Source organism: Psammomys obesus, unplaced genomic scaffold, assembly GCF_907164565.1.
Source record: "Psammomys obesus unplaced genomic scaffold, mPsaObe1.curated_primary_1811, whole genome shotgun sequence".
NCBI lineage: Eukaryota > Metazoa > Chordata > Mammalia > Rodentia > Muridae > Psammomys > Psammomys obesus.
In genome coordinates, this window is record NW_026585895.1 from 50,740,317 (window position 1) to 50,756,569 (window position 16,253).

Here is a 16,253-nt window from a genome sequence, read left to right on the forward strand (position 1 = left end):
GCTGGAGGGTGACAGGGTCAAATGCTGCAATTTAATGCACCTAAAAATCCCCAGCCCACTACACAACACCGCTTCAGCTTTATGTCTCTGGTAAAATGAGTGCTGACATCACCTGTTCACACCATCATTGCTATGATCCTCCTCTAATCACACAACTACAATCCATTAAACCTGATAAAAATTACACTTGAACTGGAGATGATGGAGCATGTCAGCACACAGAAGGCAATCTCTGAATTCCAGAGCAGCCTGATCTACATAGCAAAATAACAGCCAGGGATAGATACCGAGCCTCAACACATCCAAACAAAACCCCCCACCTCAAGTTAAATGTGGACGATATGTGTGTTCAGAGTTTGAATCCTACCACCTGTTAGGTAGGCCATAAATAAACAGTAATTTCAGAATCAGGAGATCCGCTGGTCTCTTCTGTCCTCCAAGGGCACCACACACATGGCATACACTCACAGATAACACCAACACACAAAATAACTTTAAAAGTATTTAATTGTGGATGCTTTTCCTCCACATCTGCATACAAAGAGGCCAGAAGAGTGACACCTGAATCTTCAGAACTGGAGTACTGTTGGTTGTAGGTGCTTCTGTGGGTGTGCTGCAAAGGAAACCCAGGTTTTTGTGAGAGTCTAGTGCTCTTTACCCAAGAAACCTCAAAACATCCTAAAAATACAAACTTTCACATCCACAGGCTGTTTGTAGCCCTGGTGGTCTTAGAGCTCCCTCTGTGCATGAGGCTGGTGTCCAACTCACATCAGCTTGCACCCCACCAAATAAACAAATGGAGCTTTCAGACAGGGGTTCTCTGGGGAGCCCAGGATGTCCTTGAACTCAGAAAGCCGCCTGCTTTTGGCCCCCAGCATGCCCAGCCGCACACAATGCTCTAAAGAGAGCACCACTGCTGAATTAACCGTCATGCCTGAATTTAATCTCAGGGATGGGAAGCAACTCACTGGCTACTACAATTGCTTAATATGTTTGAGACACTGAAGAGGACAGAAGATACCTATGTTTAGGAAGTTCTATGCTGGTACTGGCTTGCAAATGATCCCTGGGCCTCACACATGCCAGGAAAACACTCTACCCTGTACCCACATCCCTGTAGATACAGAGATCGCTATACATTGCTAGACATCTTTTGACAGGATCACCCTCCTGGAACTCATGTTATGTAGAGCATGCTGGCCTCAGAGAACATACCTGTCTCTGGCTAGGATTAAAGGTGTGCACTTTTATTCAGCCAACTATTCTATTTTAAAACAATGGTTCAGCCAGGTGTGGTGGTATGTTTCTTTAATCCCACCACTCCGGAAGTGGCTAGCCTGGTCTACAAATCAAGTCCAGGACAGCCATGATTACAAAGAAACGGTCTCACAAACATAGAGGAAAAGATTTAAGCCCTGCATAAGGCTTCAGGAGCTGACCAGTGACCCCTGTAAAGCATTTTGCTAGTCCTCTCATGCCTCATAGCACCCCCACCTAAGGCCAGCCCAGAAAGACCAACTTAAGACATTGCAGCTGATGCCTACAGTCCCACTAGTCCCACTTGGAAAGCATAATCACAAAAAGGGCTAGAAAAAACGGCTCAGCCAGGAACACTGACTGCCCTTCCAGGAACTAGGAACTTCAGGCCCAGGGAATCCCAACTCCCTCTTCTGGCCTTCCAGAGAACTGCTCCTCATGCAAATACATGGAAGCAAAATACACAAATAATAAGCTCTAGAAGACCTTCCCCTCACAAAGTCTCAAGACTGAACTTTTGCAATACTGGGGAAACTTAGATAGGTATACACAAAAATTCAAGGATTGCCTGAACTATATAGAGCACAAGGGCAACTCAGTGATCCTTTGCTGAAAATAGGGGTTAGGTACACACATAGCTATTTTTAAACTGAGCCCTCCCCCCAACTTTGAGGTCAGGATTCACGGAGTTCCAAGTCAGCACCCTCCCTCAATCACCAAGACTGTCTAGAGTCACACAAGTGTTTACGAATCTGGTACACAGCTCAACTTTCTGTGTACCTGTATCTGGGCCACATCTATGGCCAAACTAGTAGCCCCGGCACCCCAGCCATTAATACATATTCTAAATCTCTTTATAAAAACAAGGAGAATGACCCCAGTCCAAAAAAAATCTTTACGTTCCTTTATTGGAGCAAGATTCCTGACGTATACAGTGATGTATTTACTAAACAGAGTCCTGTGCAGAAATTACACACTATCCATCTAGACAGATTTTGGTTACACTTTGCCTAGCGATGGAGTAGTTCCATTTATAAAGTTTTATACATCAAAAAGCTTTGAATTTGACCAGGCTGTCCATTAATCATCTCTGAAAAAGTGGCATTTAATTTTAGCTCTATTTTACAGCATTAAAAAGCTTATGCATCAGGTAGCTTCCCGAAACATTGTTCTCTGCACAGTGGCACTGAGCAGACAGAGCTCTTCATCCACCCAGACTCAGAGTCACATCTGAGAGCTTCTGCTACATACCTGGGACAGAATACTCCCGACCACCTCATGGACTGCTTACTCTGACAGCCACCTTCTTGGCCAGTTCACACTGCCAATGAAGACCCGCCAGCAGCTGTCGTCCATACAGATGGCATTAGAGCAACAGGTCAGTGACACAGTGGGAGCAAGTGCTGTCATAATATCCAGGTAACTAAAGGCCCATTTTAAAAAATGCCAAATTGAGATAAAAATCAAGGGTACAAGTCCAGGGAAGCAACTGTACCCTCACTCAGTTACGGAGACATTAAGACATGATTCAAATCCCTTTAACTCAGTCTGCATAGCCCTGAGGTCATCCTGCAAAGTGCGTATCAAAAATACCAAGTTAGGGAAACAAAGTTTGACACATGATGTCATTATGCAGGTCAAACTTGGAAGGTCATATTGAGCATCTGTTCTCACAGAAAAGCATCAGGTCCTTTGTGTACACATTGGTTTTATTGTAACAAAGCAACTTGTACACATTAACATTTAAAATGAGCATCTTTTCCTTCCAGTGAAAACAAAAAAAATTTAAAAATTAAAAATAAGGTTACAACAGAGAACGTCAAATTCAAATAAAACCCTACAGATTCTGTTGATTCTCCCATTGAGTGGCAGGGCTCAAATCATCGTTAGGAGAGAATTTTATTTTAAAAGTGTCACCTTAAACTGCAAGGATGTCCGTTAAACATCACAATTAAACATGCCAAACCCCCAGACACCTCAAACCCACCCTTTGCTGACCTTCTATACCCCCCCTTTTTCCTTTTTATTAAACAAGAGAAAGTAGACAGATACATGTTGGTAAATGCTAACTGTCTGTATTCACATAGAGACACAGTGTAATCTCTGAGCCCAATAGACAGAGAAAGGAAAAAAGCTAGAATTCTATGCACTACTACACAGGGGCCTCGCACCCTCCGCCTCGAGAGCCCGGGAAACGAGAGGGCTGCTTTTTTTCCCACAGAGAACAATGTTGGTATTGAATCCACAGTTTTTGAGACAAGAAAGGATAAAAATGAATTTAGAACAGAGAAGATTCTTTTCCTGTTGTATTTTGCTCAAGGTTATTTCCCCCCAAATAAGTTGAAAACCATGGTGTTAAGAGAGACCTCAAAATAGGGCGACTGAGCACAAGGGTTAAGGGGAGGAAAATGACTGCAACTTGCTCCCAGGGACTGGAGAAAATTTAAAAAAATAAAAAGAAAATAAAAAAGAAAGTTGGAATCCATCAGTCTTCTGTGCTAGTCATCCTCGCCTTCATCCTCCTGAAAGAACAAGTGAGTAGTCAACCATTAGGGCAGATTCTAAGACCTTTCACTAGCTTTTGGATGAAGAACGAACCTTACCAAACATGGAACACTACTTAGAGTTCCCAGAAATTAGACTAATTATGAATCTTCATTAAGCATAAACATTTGGCTAGGAAGGGTATGCTCACAGATTAGTTTCCAGCACCCACAGTGGCTCACAATCACCCATAATTCAATACCAGGGGTCCTAAATGCATAGACATACATGTTGAGAAATTAAACAAATAAAATTTAAAAACAAGTGAAAAACAAAAAACAAAAAACAAAAAACAAAAACAAAAACCCAGATGTTAACATCCTATCTCCCAGAGCATCCTCATTTCCCGTCAGTTCCCTACTGTCATTGTATTCTACAGTTTTATTATATATATATAATCTCTAAGGCCAGTCATTAGGGCTTAAGTTTCCTCACCTCTCCTTCCTCCCCTTCATCATCATCTTCATCTTCTTCACCTTCATCCTCATCCCCTTCTTCATCAATATCTTCCAACCCTTCTTCTTCTTCATCATCATCATCATCATCTTCCGCCTCCCCTTCATCATCATCCATATCAGGAACCTTAAAAAAACCAGGCAATGTCCTTTATGAAGTCACTCTGTAGGACATAGGACACATCAGCACCCTCAAGCCAATAAACGTCAACTAACTCACCAAATAGTACTGCAAGGGATTTGGCCAAATATCATCTTTGATGACCTCTCCTAACTCATCTGCACCTGCATCAGAATGATCAGTGAACCAGGTAAAGAAGCTCTCTGGCTCTTCGTGCTGCCGCTTCCTGCTGGCCTTATTCTGCGTTTGACTTGAGCGCTTTGTCAAATCCTAAATGAAAACATCAATACTTCTTTTATTAGCTTCCCACAATACCCAAACCCACCTTAAAGCACAGCAAACATCAGTAGAGAAGATCATAAGAGCAAGAATAAAATGTGCACTTGTGAGGGCCGGAGAGATAGCTCAGAGGTAAAGAGCACTGGCTACTACTCTTCTAGAGGTCCTGGGTTCAATTCCCAGTAACCACATGGTGGCTCACAACCATCTAAAATGAGATCTGGTGCCCTCTTCTAGGATGCAGACACGCATGCAGGCAGAATACTGTGTAAATAATAAAAGACCCCTTATCTTAAACAAAAACTGTACTTGAAAAAGTAACCTGCTTTCACAGGATCTATCTCAACTGTCTGATTTCATAAAAGTATGTCACCATAAATCTACAAAGTCAGACCTCTGTATCAAAAAATGACAACTGAAAACCAAAAATGTTTAAGCATGGAAGAAAATGTAGTATGAAAACAAACATTTTGTATGATTAGTATTGTGTTCCTCTACACACTGGAATTTCTGCACTTTTTACCCACTAATCTCCTAAGGCACTGAGCACTAGTCATTAGGTCCAGCTAAGACATGATATACAAAATACCTTTCCAGATTTCCATTTGATTTCGGTGGACTTTGAAGATGGGTCACCACTCTCATTCAGATGAAATTCTTTGGAGAGAACTTTATTTTCAAAGTAAGGATTTTCATCAAAATACTGTAAAAGATTAAAAGGTCAGAAATTAATATACAAGTTTCATAACCAAAGCACATATTCAGGTCATAGTGCCAAACGGGATGTTAGTTAGGTACTTACAAAATCTATTCTGTAACCTGATTTAATGTCTTCAAATTCTGTCACTTCAACTCTGGTCAAATAATGCAGAGCCTCCTCATCCTCTTCCCCGAGCAGGGCGGACACTAGAGAAGCAACTCAGATCAGCTCAGGTTTGACTGGGTGACTACTTACTGTGTTGACAAATTCAATGAGCAATTTAGCTTTGTTCCTTCTAATCAACCCGCTTACTGCAGACTTTTTCCCCCCGCCTATAGCTCTGTGGGATTTAACTGCCCTCAGAGCTCTCCAACTCCAGGACAAATGGCCTAGCAACCCTCAGTTATTAATGTTAACCCACACATACCTTGTGGATGGTTGACAAACGTTGTTACCCAAAAATTGGGGATTTTGGCGATCAATTCTGACCTCTTCTGAAAAAACGGTTGGCGGAGTTTGTTATATTTTTGTTCTACTTTCAAAATTTCCTCACTGGCTTGTTCATTAAGTCTGAAACAAATGAAGACAGGTTGACAATGATGATTATCTGACAAATGTAAACTGTGTCCCAGACTATAGAACACACATTCTTACTGGCTTCAGGACTGCAAACCATCTATTTATAGAAGCAGACTAGTTTATCCCAGAAGACTAGAATAAAAAACTAATGTCAGTAAAACTAAATACCAAACTGACACATCTTGGTAACACTGTTGCTCCCCCTAATTCCCTTTTCTGTCTTAGGCTCAGAAATCTGCAGCCCTTGTGCTTAAGCCCACTCTGCGAACCAGAAGCACTAAGCAGACTTAGTTTTAGAGCCAGTATTGGCCACACTGTATCTCAGTACATTCTGTTTCCAGGCTGTTCTGTTTTGTTTTTTTTGTTTTCCTGGATTTTTTTCTTTTTTGATTATTTTTTGAGACTGGATTTCTTGGTGTAGCCCTGGCTGGCTGGCTTCTAACTCAGAGATTCACCTGCCTCCGCTCTCCAGTGCTGGGATCTAAGGTGTGCACCACTGCCCAGCCTCCAGGCTATTCTGATTGTGTACCCCTATGGCAGAAAGTTTCAGTGAAGCTGTTAATCAAGAAACAAGGTAAGTTTATAGCCCTTAAAAGCATACCCAACCTATAGCCTCTCCCTGCATCTGAAAGGTTGGGGTAGGATTACTTGAAGCCAGGAATTATGACCAGAATCAAGAAACAGGACTTAAATCACCAAAACTTTCCTGTGGTTGACTTGATGGCCAATCAGATCCATAAGAAAACTTCCATATTGAGAATTGAATAAATTTTACCTGTCTATTTCATTTTGTACTTCATCAATATGTTCAATTGCTTCTTGCTGTTCTTTTTCTGCAAAACAAAAAGGAACATAAGACTCAATCCTAATTACAAGCTACAGGTCCTGATAGTCTAATGTGAACAGTAAAGCTGCTAGAAGAAATGTGCTTACTACACAGCATGCTCTCCACGTGTTCAAGCATGCAGTTGACAAATTACTTTCTCATTACCGGACCGTGCACAAATTAAGGTATCTGCGAGGCTACTTGGAGAAATACTTCATTACTGGACTACTTTTAAAGGAGTTTCCTTACAAAGGTCCAATCATTGGCCTTCATTAATGAAAGGTCATCGGGAGGCTTAGGCTCATTCAGAAATTCTTCGTGTTTATTACTAATCACATTATGCACTTACAATAGAATGGTGCCAGCTGCTAACTTAATGTGGAAACCAATCCATGGCTGTAACAGAAATTAGGATACTATCAACTGGTACAACCACTTAAAAAAACACACACACACACACACACAACAACAAAAACACCGCTCTCACTTTATGAGTATAAGCATACACTGACAAAGAACAGTTAGCCACCAAACTACAGGTCGACTTTGCAGACTTGAGAACGTATAACCCTAATTGCAACCTGTCGGACCTTACTCCTCCAACCTAATCCTGAAAGACTGGTCAACACGGGGCCGTGCAGAATTTCCTAACACACTTAAGGCCACACAAAAAGAAACTAGGAGGCATAAAGAGGAAAGGGGGTGTGCTCCTATTTTGTGCCCTTTTGTCCGGTGAGGGCTGTGAAGGTTTTTACAAAGCCAAGTGGGCGTGAAGGGGCCCCGATCGCGCGGTTCATTTCCGGTAACTAGCCCTAGGAGCTGCAGCTGCCCTCTGCTAAAAACGACCCTCCCGCGGAGGTCTAGATGTCCTGCGGGCCCTGAGAGCTCCCGCATGGCAGGGCCTCCGGGCGAGATCCCCCGCATCCCCGTTGCACCCGAGTGTGGCTGCCCCACGTGGGGTGTGCAACCCGCGCAGCCTGGAGCATCCTCCCGACTGCTCCGCGCCCCTACCCCGCCCCGGACCCCGGCTCCCGGTCCCGCCGCGGCGCCGGCTCCGGGCGGGAAGCAGGGCGGCGCGAGAGGCCGGGCCGCAGGGCTGCGTCCGGCCGCACCATGTGGCGGCGGCGGCGGCTGATGGGAGCGAGGCATCATGGCGGAGCACAATAAAGAGAGGCTTCTCGGGAGGGAGGGAGGGAGGGAGGGGGAGGAGAGCGCGGGCGGGGGGAAGGGGGGGTCTCCGCCCGCCGCGCAGGCCGCAGCGCCCCCGCCTCGCCCGCACCGCGAGCCGCCACGGCGCCACCCCGGCCCCCGGGCCCGCGCCACACACACAAAAAAGGCGCCGGCTCCGCGCTCCCCGCGCGCCCCCCGCAGCCCCGCGGCCCGGGCCGAAAGATGGCGGCGCGGCCGGGCCCCCGCCGCGCCCGGTCCTCACCTGCGGTCTCGTCGGCGCCGTCGTGATTGGAGTTGAGCTCCTTTTTACTGACTTTGGCCGTCGGCGCAGACATGGTGCCCTCCGCGGTTGGGGCGGGGAGCGGGGAGGGGGAGCGAAGGGACGGCCAAGGGGGCGGCCAGCGGCTTCCCCTCACGCCACACGCGCGGCGCCCGCTCGCTCCGGCCGCCTCCTCCGGGCGCTCACTTACTCGCCCTCCCCCTGGCTGCCTGGCGCTGCCCACGGGGCCTGACGCCGAGGCAGGCCCGGGCGCGTTGTGGCGGGCCCCTGGCCGGGGCTCTCGCTGAAGGCGGGGAGGCGGCGGCGGCTCGGCTGGGCTCCTCGACTCGCGCCCCGCGCTCCGGCTCGCTTCTCGATTGCCCTGAGCCGCCTCCTCCTCCTCCACCACCTCCTCCTCCTCTTCGCGGCGAGGGACAGTCCGCAGAGCGCAGGCGCGCCAGGCCTGCGCAAGTCCCGCCCCCGGCCGGAGAGGCTCGCGCCGCGCAGGCATTGGCTGGGGCCGCAAGCCAGGGGGCGGGGCTGTGGCGGGTGGCGGTGGCGGTGGGGACACTGGGGCCTGGACGAGAGGCGGGAGGAAGCGGCTCAGCGACGCATGGTCCGGCCCCCGCGCGGCGCTCCCCTCCCCCGCCTTTCCCTTCCCCTGCCGACCCGGGACATTTGCGCGCCGCGCGGTGCCTTGAGGGGCGGGGCCTCTTTTCTCCAATACCCGCGCATCACGTGGGAGCTGAGCCGCTTCCCTTTGCGGGGCGGACAGGGGCGCCGGAGAGGGGGCTCGCGTAGCCCCTCGGAAGTACAGGCTCTAGAGTACCCTGGCTACTCGCAGGGGCCCAGAGTTCTGCACCGGGGCACCGTAGGACCTTCCTCTCCATCCGACCCACTCAAACTCTAGGCCTGTATGCGAAGCCACAAGCAGTTCGCTCATCTATCCAGTGTACTCACTGGGCCCTGCTGTACCCTTGGGCCAAGTCACGCCTCCACTGCCCTCGTTTCTGAAATTTTAAAAACTGTCATGTCATGAGCAGAACCACACTAATGTTTAAGCCTTCAGAGTGTGGAAACACCTTTCTGCCACAGGTGCCCACCTCAGCGGTTAGAGGTGCGCATTTTTGGAGATGACAAATGTCGAAATGTTTAGGCTTCTTAAACATCAAAGGCAAAAACCAGTTTTAGATAAAAAGCCCTGAAGCACTATTTCCGAAGGAAGCTTTTCTGCTTAAAACACTGTATTCCAGGACTTGAAAAGACAGCAGCTCTCTGTCCACCTGGACCCCAACACGTGGTCCTGAAAACCCAGAAACTCTCTCCCTGGGTGCTCTGCAACTTAAGCTTGACCTCTGCACCTTCCAGCGGCCCCGTTTATTATCAGCTCAAAGATAAGCCAGTGTGGCTTTAATAGTCGAGACATTCATGGTAGTGATCAATACGTGTAAAACACACCCAACTACATACATGTCACGGCGGAAGAATACAGATGTCTTCACGCATGTCTCCAACTCCAGGAAATTAAGCTTAGCCTTCCTGGCCTGCCTTATGCTCAAATTCAGTCAATTCCATTCATCTGTTCCAACTGGTAAACTCAACCCTGGTGACAGCCTCCAAGAACCTCTTACCCACAGCTCCCAAGCACAGGGACCTCCAGCACAAACAAGGGAAAGGTCTGAAGCTAACAATGCTAAAGAGTTGCAAAGAAATGTCACAAACAAAACCAAGCCAGAAAGGATTTTAAGAGACTGAGGCAGGAGGACCTAGAGCCAGCCTGGGCTACAGAGTACAACAGTGTCTCAAAAGAAAAAAGGCTAGCTGATGCAAGTCCTGCCAAACCAGGGGCATTAGCATAGGGCTAGGCTTCCATTACCAGTATTTTCATGCAGTTCTCATAAAGATACAAAGTAGATTTTACAGATAATGAATCTTGGGGTGCTGGGAATTGAACTAGGGCCTGGTACCCACAAGGCAAGTACTCTATACTGAGCCACACCCCCAGCCTCAAACCAACTCATATTAAGACAAGATCAAGTGCATTTTACAGATACACTAAATTTGAGGTAATGAAAATGGAACCCCAGGTCTAGTGCCTCCTAAGTGGGTCATCTGCCATTTAGCCACACAGCCCCAACCCCAACCTTACAAGAGACGGTCAAGATAAATCAGCGTTTTTCTTTTTGGGTTGCTAGTTGACAGCTGATGGCCTTGAACTTGTGCCTTTCCCACACAAATACCCTAAATGTTTTAAATGTGGCCTAAGAGAGAGAAAAAACTAAGAACAAAACTTGGCACACATCCTACAATAAATATAGGCCTGTCTTTCTTTCCCTATGTATCATCATAAAACATTTTAAAATCATTCATTTTACACGTCTAAGTGTAGCATGTGCACGGAGAGGCAGGAAGAGAAAAGGGTGCTGGCTCCTGCTGCAGCTGGAGTTACAGGTGGTTGTGAGCCACCAGGTGGGTCCTCGGCAAGGCCAAAAGTGCTCTTACGCACTGAGCCACCTCTACTACAATCTCTTTTCTACAAGCCATCCCTCATTGGTCTGACTTCACCGGCCACTCCAAGGTATGAGAAAGCATGGTCTAAAACCAGATGTTTTCAACTCCAAAGGCTGGCCTACAGGTTGATGCCTGTGACCCACAACCTGTATTGGGAGACCTGATGCACAGAAGACCCAAGGGGCCTCCCAATTAGGCCCTGGACTTCTCACGATGCAGGCAGGGAACTGGAAAAGGAGATACAGGACAAGAGGTACAGTAAACAGGGGAGAGCCCTGGGCATGGGGGCTTTCAGGAAGCCACCAAGCACTGCATTCCCCATGCTGCTGTAAGGTCTGCTGTGTTCCAGAGGCCGGGTACAGCGCCTGGCAGGCAGGTCAGTGTCCACTGACCACACTCAGAGGAACTGTGGTCACACCCTCCCATGCTCTGTGGTTTTAGCTCTTTCTGCCAGGAAACTAAATGGAAGACCAGAGAATTTCACTCACACTTTGGTTCTCACCCATCTCAAGAGGACTGATTATCTGGTCATCTTATGTGCACTGAATCTCAGCAAGCTGTAAGATAAAGGTAGTTTGCCTTGCATGCAGCAAGTTCTGGGCTCCACAGCCAGGAGCACGATGGTGCTCGCATGTAATCCCAGCTCTCAGAAAGTTCAAGGTCATCCTCACTGACAAGTTTGAGCTACATAAAGTCTTATCTTAAAAAAAAAGAAAACGAAAAACTCCAGGTGTAGGGGTGCCTTTAACCCAGCATGTCAAAGGCTGAGAACCAGACTACACAGGGCTACACACTGAGGCGCTGTCTTTACCACCATTTAAAGGACTGCGACACAGTAAAGGGTATCAGATCCACAGAAGTGGACCCCACTTGGTTCTAGTGTTCCTTCCACCGGTGGCTCTAAACCTCAGCCAAATCCACACTTCCCCTCTGCTCCCCTGCCACGAAACAGACGCAAGGCACGCGGGAAAACACGACCACACCGGACTCGAAGCTGTGCCTAAGAAACGCAGCCCTCACGGTCAACATAGGAAGCCAAGAGTGCAGGCACGAAAACCAGGCTCCTAATGTAAATTAAGGAAAGCGGTACGACGGGGTGATTCTGTGCGGGGCCAAACACGCTTCTGACAAGGGGCTTAGGCTCAAAGGGAGAAGCCGGAGAGCGGCGCCCGCCCTCCCCGCCCCCAACACAAGTTAGTTTCCGGGCAAGAGGGCGAGTCGGCGTCCAGACCCAGAGGTGACAAAATGCAACTCCAGGCGTTTAGGCGACATTGTGGGTGCTAGAGGGAAGCCACCCCTTGGGGAACCTAGAGAGGTGGGTGGGACCAGGTGGGCAGCGTCCCTGGTACCGGAAGTCTTAGTGTGTACCTGGAGGGCAACGGAGAGGCTAGGTCTTAAGTCTAGGAGCCAGTCACGTGACTAGCTTCGCTCGGGCAGGATGGGAGAAGGAAGCTGGGAGCCACACGAGGTGGCAGTAATTCAGGCCAGAGTTGTGGGCCGGCGGCTTCGGCAACAGGAAGAGGGGTCTAGGAGGGCTTGAATCTCCAGCACTCGGGGTTGGAGGGGTGGGGTGGGGTCCCAGCCCGGTGCATTCGCCGGGGCAGAAGCCCCACAGGAGAGTTTGGGGGCTGGGAAGGGCAAGCTGGGTCCCACGTGGTGTCCCGGGCCGGAGGAAGTCCCCTCTGCATGGGTTTCCCAGCTCCGCGCTTTCTACTCCTCTTCCATCAGCCTCACTGCCAGCCGTCCCGAGCGGGAAAGCTTTTCACGAGTGTTTGCGGGGGTCCCGTCTCCAGAAGGCTCGGGCGGGGGGAAAGGGAAAAAGCCAATCACAGAGTCCATCACCAAGGAAACGCAATGGAGGAACTTACCTCCTTTCGACAGGCCGAAAGAGGCCGACGTGTTCTCCAGCTTCGGGGCAGCGGCGGGTCTAGATTTCTTGGACTGAGGCAGGATCGCAGACTGCCGTTTCGGAGCCATGGCACGAGGAGGTGGCCTGATGCCAGAGGGCAGAGGCCCGACGTTCGCAGCAGGAGGAGACTCGCAGGAACTGAGGCGGCCTCAGGTGCGGGAGATTTAAGTCGGCCTTGCAGCCGCCCTGCCCGCGGGGGATATTTACATGACAGTGGGACATACACACCCACGCCCCTTCTCCCAGCCTCCTCCTCCTCCCTCCAATCAGCAGAAACTTCTTTGAGTTGCTCTCGGCGGGGGCTTCCTGGCGTTGGAGGAGGGGGCGGCTTTTGAACCCCGGGATTGCCCTGGGAAGCCCGTGGCGAATGGCCCTTCTCGACCCCTGAGCCCCCTACTCTACGCTGCCCGGCCCCCATCGAGAGTTCTTCCTCTTTCCCTTCACCCCCACAGTTTGGTATCGGGGAGACTTAGATACGTGCTGTTGCCTCACGTCAGCCTGGAACATTCTTCACTCTTCCCAACCCCCAACTCGTGCGTCTGGCTACACTCCTTCCCAGCCTGCAGATCGCCGCTTGGAGGGACAGATGAATGTTGAAGAAAAGGGATTCCCAGGCGAGAATTACAAAAGTCGCGGTGGGGGAGGGGAGGGAAGCCTTGGCTCATCATTCCATCTACTCAAAGGGCTTGTGTCAGAGAAGTTAAGTGCGTAGGCTCAGCGTGTAATTTTACTTTTTTTTGGGGGGGGCGTTTTTGTTTCGCTTTGTTTTCGAGACAAGATTTCTCTGAGTAGCCGTGGCTATCTTGGAACTCACTCTGTAGACAGAACTCAAGAGAGTTCTGTCTGTCTCTGCCTCCCGAGTTCCGGGGTTAAAGGCCTGTGTCAGCACGGCCTGCTTTTAGCCTGTAATCTTTTTATTTGCTTGTTTTTCGAGTCAGGGTTTCTCAGTATGTATTTCGGCTGCCCTGAAATCACGCTGTAGATCAGGCTGACCTCCAACTCAGAGATCCTCTGCTCCCGCCTCCCAAGTGCTGAAGTTAAAGGCCCCACCACCGCTCAGCTGTAATCTTAGCGCTCAGAAGTTGAGGCCAGAGGATCGCAGGTTTCAGACCAGCCTGGACTACAGTGCAAGACCTTGTCCTGCAAAACTAAATGGAAAAAGAATAATAAAATATCTTTCGTGTGTGTGTGAGGTGCTGGAGTTGGAAGCAAGGCTGCCTTGCCCAGCTATCTGGGGCCTGTAGGGAAGGTTACAGATCACCTGACTTGAGTGTCACATACCCAGGTAATAAGGAACAAATGTGGAGAGTGTAGCCCAACAGAAGTGCATGTGCCCACCAATTAAAAAGCACCACAAAAATAAAAATAAAAAAATTTTAAAAAGTACTGAGCAGATGAGATGGCTCAGCAGGTAAAGGCACTTGCAATCAAACTTTAGGACCTAAGTTCTATCCCCATGTCTGCTAGTAATGCTCTGACTCTCCCACCACCACTCTGTGTACATGCACTCATACAAAAAAATTTTTTTTAATTTTTCTGAGAGACAGTTTCACTATATAGTCTTGGCTGGTTTGGAACTCACTGTGTAGACCAGGCTGGCCTCGAACTCATGATATCTGCCTGCCTCTGAAGTGCTGAGATTAAAAGTCCTGGCACAAAAGAAATTTTAAAAATGCAGTTCAAAAGCTGGGCACGGTGGCACACACCTGTAATCCCAGCACTTGAGAGGCAGAGGCAGGCGGATTTCTGTTAGTTCCAGGCCATCCTGGTCTTAAAAGCAAGTCCATTTCAGCCAAGGCTACAGAGAGAAACCCTGTCTCTAAAAAACCAAAAAAAAAAAAAAAAAAAAAAAAAAAAAGATAGGAATTAAGTTTAGAGACAATGTTGAATGAAATATAAGACACACCAGTACTAAACAGTGGGCCATCTTCTGCAGATAAATTAGAGAATGAGGCCAGGCTTGGTGAATCACAGTCACAATCTATGCACCAAGGAGGCTGAAATAGAAGGACTGATGCAGAATGGAGGCCAGCCTGGGATACAGAATGAGACCTTGTCAACAAAAAAGGGGATGGGAGGCATGGCAGGATGGCTTAGCAGGTAAAGGCACCCACCTGATTGCTTGGGTTTGATCCCCAGGACATACAGGGTGGAAGGAGACCACACCAAAGAGATGGCTTATGTGGACATTCATATAATATGATCAATAAACGTAAACAAAACAAAATGAATGTCATGTTAAGACTATAGCCCCGTGGTTAAGAGCACTGTTTGCTCCTCCAGGCTCACACCCTAGCAGCCACGTTGTGATTCACAGGCATCTGTAACTCCAGGTCCAAGGGATCCTAGTCAGGCCTCCTGGGGCACACAAACATACACAGGGTCAAAACACTCATACACGTAAGAAAGTAGAAACTGAAGCTATATTTTTACTATTTATGTGTATGTGAACGTCATGCTAATGTGTATGTGTGCGTCTACCACGTGTGCGTCAAGCCCTTGGGGGCCCGAAGAGGCATCGGGACTCCTGCAACTGGCATTATGGGTGTTTGTGAGCCACCATGAGGGTGCTGGAAACTGATCCTTGCCCTGAGCAATAAGTGCTTTAAAACCTGAGCCATCTCTCCAGCCAGCCACATCATTAAATTTGTTTCAGTTAAAGAAGATACATAGCATCCTTTAGCCTGAGAGTGTGGCTCAGAATACTAACCTAACTATGCACAAAGCCTGAGTTCCATTCTTAGCACCACCAAAATTTTGGCTATTCATCCACGCCTATAGTCCCAGCACTACAGAGTTACAGGCAGCATGCTCAGAATTTCAAGGTCATGCTTGGCTCCACTGAGAGTTCAAAGCCAGCCTCAGACACAGGAGAACCTGTCTCAATAAGTATAAAAAGATAGCCTGGCAATGGTGGCACATGCCTTTTATGCCAAAACTTGGGAAGCAGAGGCAGGCAGATCTCTGTCAGCTTGGTCTACAGAGTGAGTTCCAGGACAGCCAAGGCTACACAAAGGAAGAAGAGGAAGAAGAAGAAAAAGAAGAAACTGTATCTATACACATGACTGCATTACCCAAGGAGGCCAAAAGAGGGAATCAGATATCCCCGGAGCTGGAATTATAGGCAGTTGTGAGCTGGCCCATCTGGATGCTGGGTACCTAACTTTGGTCCTCTAGAAGAGTTTTATTTTTTAGAAAGTCCATTCATTTAGTGTGCTGCAAAGTAGCAACAGAATTCAGTTGTTTTGTTGTTGAGGGTGGGTCTCACTGTGTCCAGGCTATCATTAAATTCTTTTTATATACGTTTTAAATTGTTTTGTTTTTATTTGTTTGTTTGTTGTTGTTTATTTATACCGGCACGGCAGGCACATACATGCCACAGAGGTAAAAGGTTGTTGCCCAGAGGTAGAGTACTTACCCAAGAAGAGCTAAACTCCATGTGCCATCCTCAGTATCGCGCAGGTGGCCACCGGCCAAGGTTGAACAGACAGTGGAAGAACAAGCAGCAACCGGAGAAGAAAGAACAGATCAAGGATAAACAAAAACCTGGTGCTGCATCTCAGACAGGGCCAGGTGTATCTTTGTGTCTGAGGCCATCACGGTCTACAAAGTGAGTTTGAGAATAGCCAGGGCTACCTACATA

At 48.3% G+C, this 16,253-nt stretch overlaps 1 protein-coding gene across 3 annotated transcripts; it reads right to left on the reverse strand.

Annotated features, from left to right (window-relative positions):
* Positions 1 to 489: 489 nt before the first annotated feature.
* Set (SET nuclear proto-oncogene) lies at positions 490 to 12,851 on the reverse strand. Of its 3 annotated transcripts, XR_008719340.1 has the most exons (9): positions 8,194 to 8,614; positions 6,711 to 6,768; positions 5,784 to 5,926; positions 5,459 to 5,562; positions 5,246 to 5,359; positions 4,477 to 4,647; positions 4,237 to 4,383; positions 2,509 to 3,779; positions 490 to 613 (listed from the first exon to the last, which is right to left on the reverse strand). XR_008719340.1 is itself a non-coding variant. In XM_055600226.1 (8 exons), exons 1-8 carry the CDS (start codon positions 12,676 to 12,678, stop codon positions 3,756 to 3,758), a joined length of 870 nt encoding a protein of 289 aa, XP_055456201.1. In that variant the 5' UTR covers positions 12,679 to 12,851; the 3' UTR covers positions 2,134 to 3,755. The 3 variants fall into 3 exon arrangements, 2 of the variants coding, with proteins under 2 accessions (XP_055456201.1, XP_055456200.1); XM_055600226.1 differs by lacking the exons at positions 490 to 613; positions 8,194 to 8,614 and adding an exon at positions 12,570 to 12,851 and having other exon boundaries at positions 2,134 to 3,779; XM_055600225.1 differs by lacking the exon at positions 490 to 613 and having other exon boundaries at positions 2,134 to 3,779.
* Between the last annotated feature and the right edge of the window lie 3,402 nt (positions 12,852 to 16,253).

Excerpts from the sequence above, each read along its gene's own strand:
- Set (XM_055600226.1), bottom strand. The coding sequence starts at position 12,678 with ATGGCTCCGAAACGGCAGTCTGCGATCCTGCCTCAGTCCAAGAAATCT. Across the intron at positions 4,648-5,245 it reads TCAAATGGAAATCTGGAAAG|GATTTGACAAAGCGCTCAAG; the intron begins GTATTTTGTATA and ends GTTTTCATTTAG. Across the intron at positions 4,384-4,476 it reads ATCCCTTGCAGTACTATTTG|GTTCCTGATATGGATGATGA; the intron begins GTGAGTTAGTTG and ends GGTTTTTTTAAG.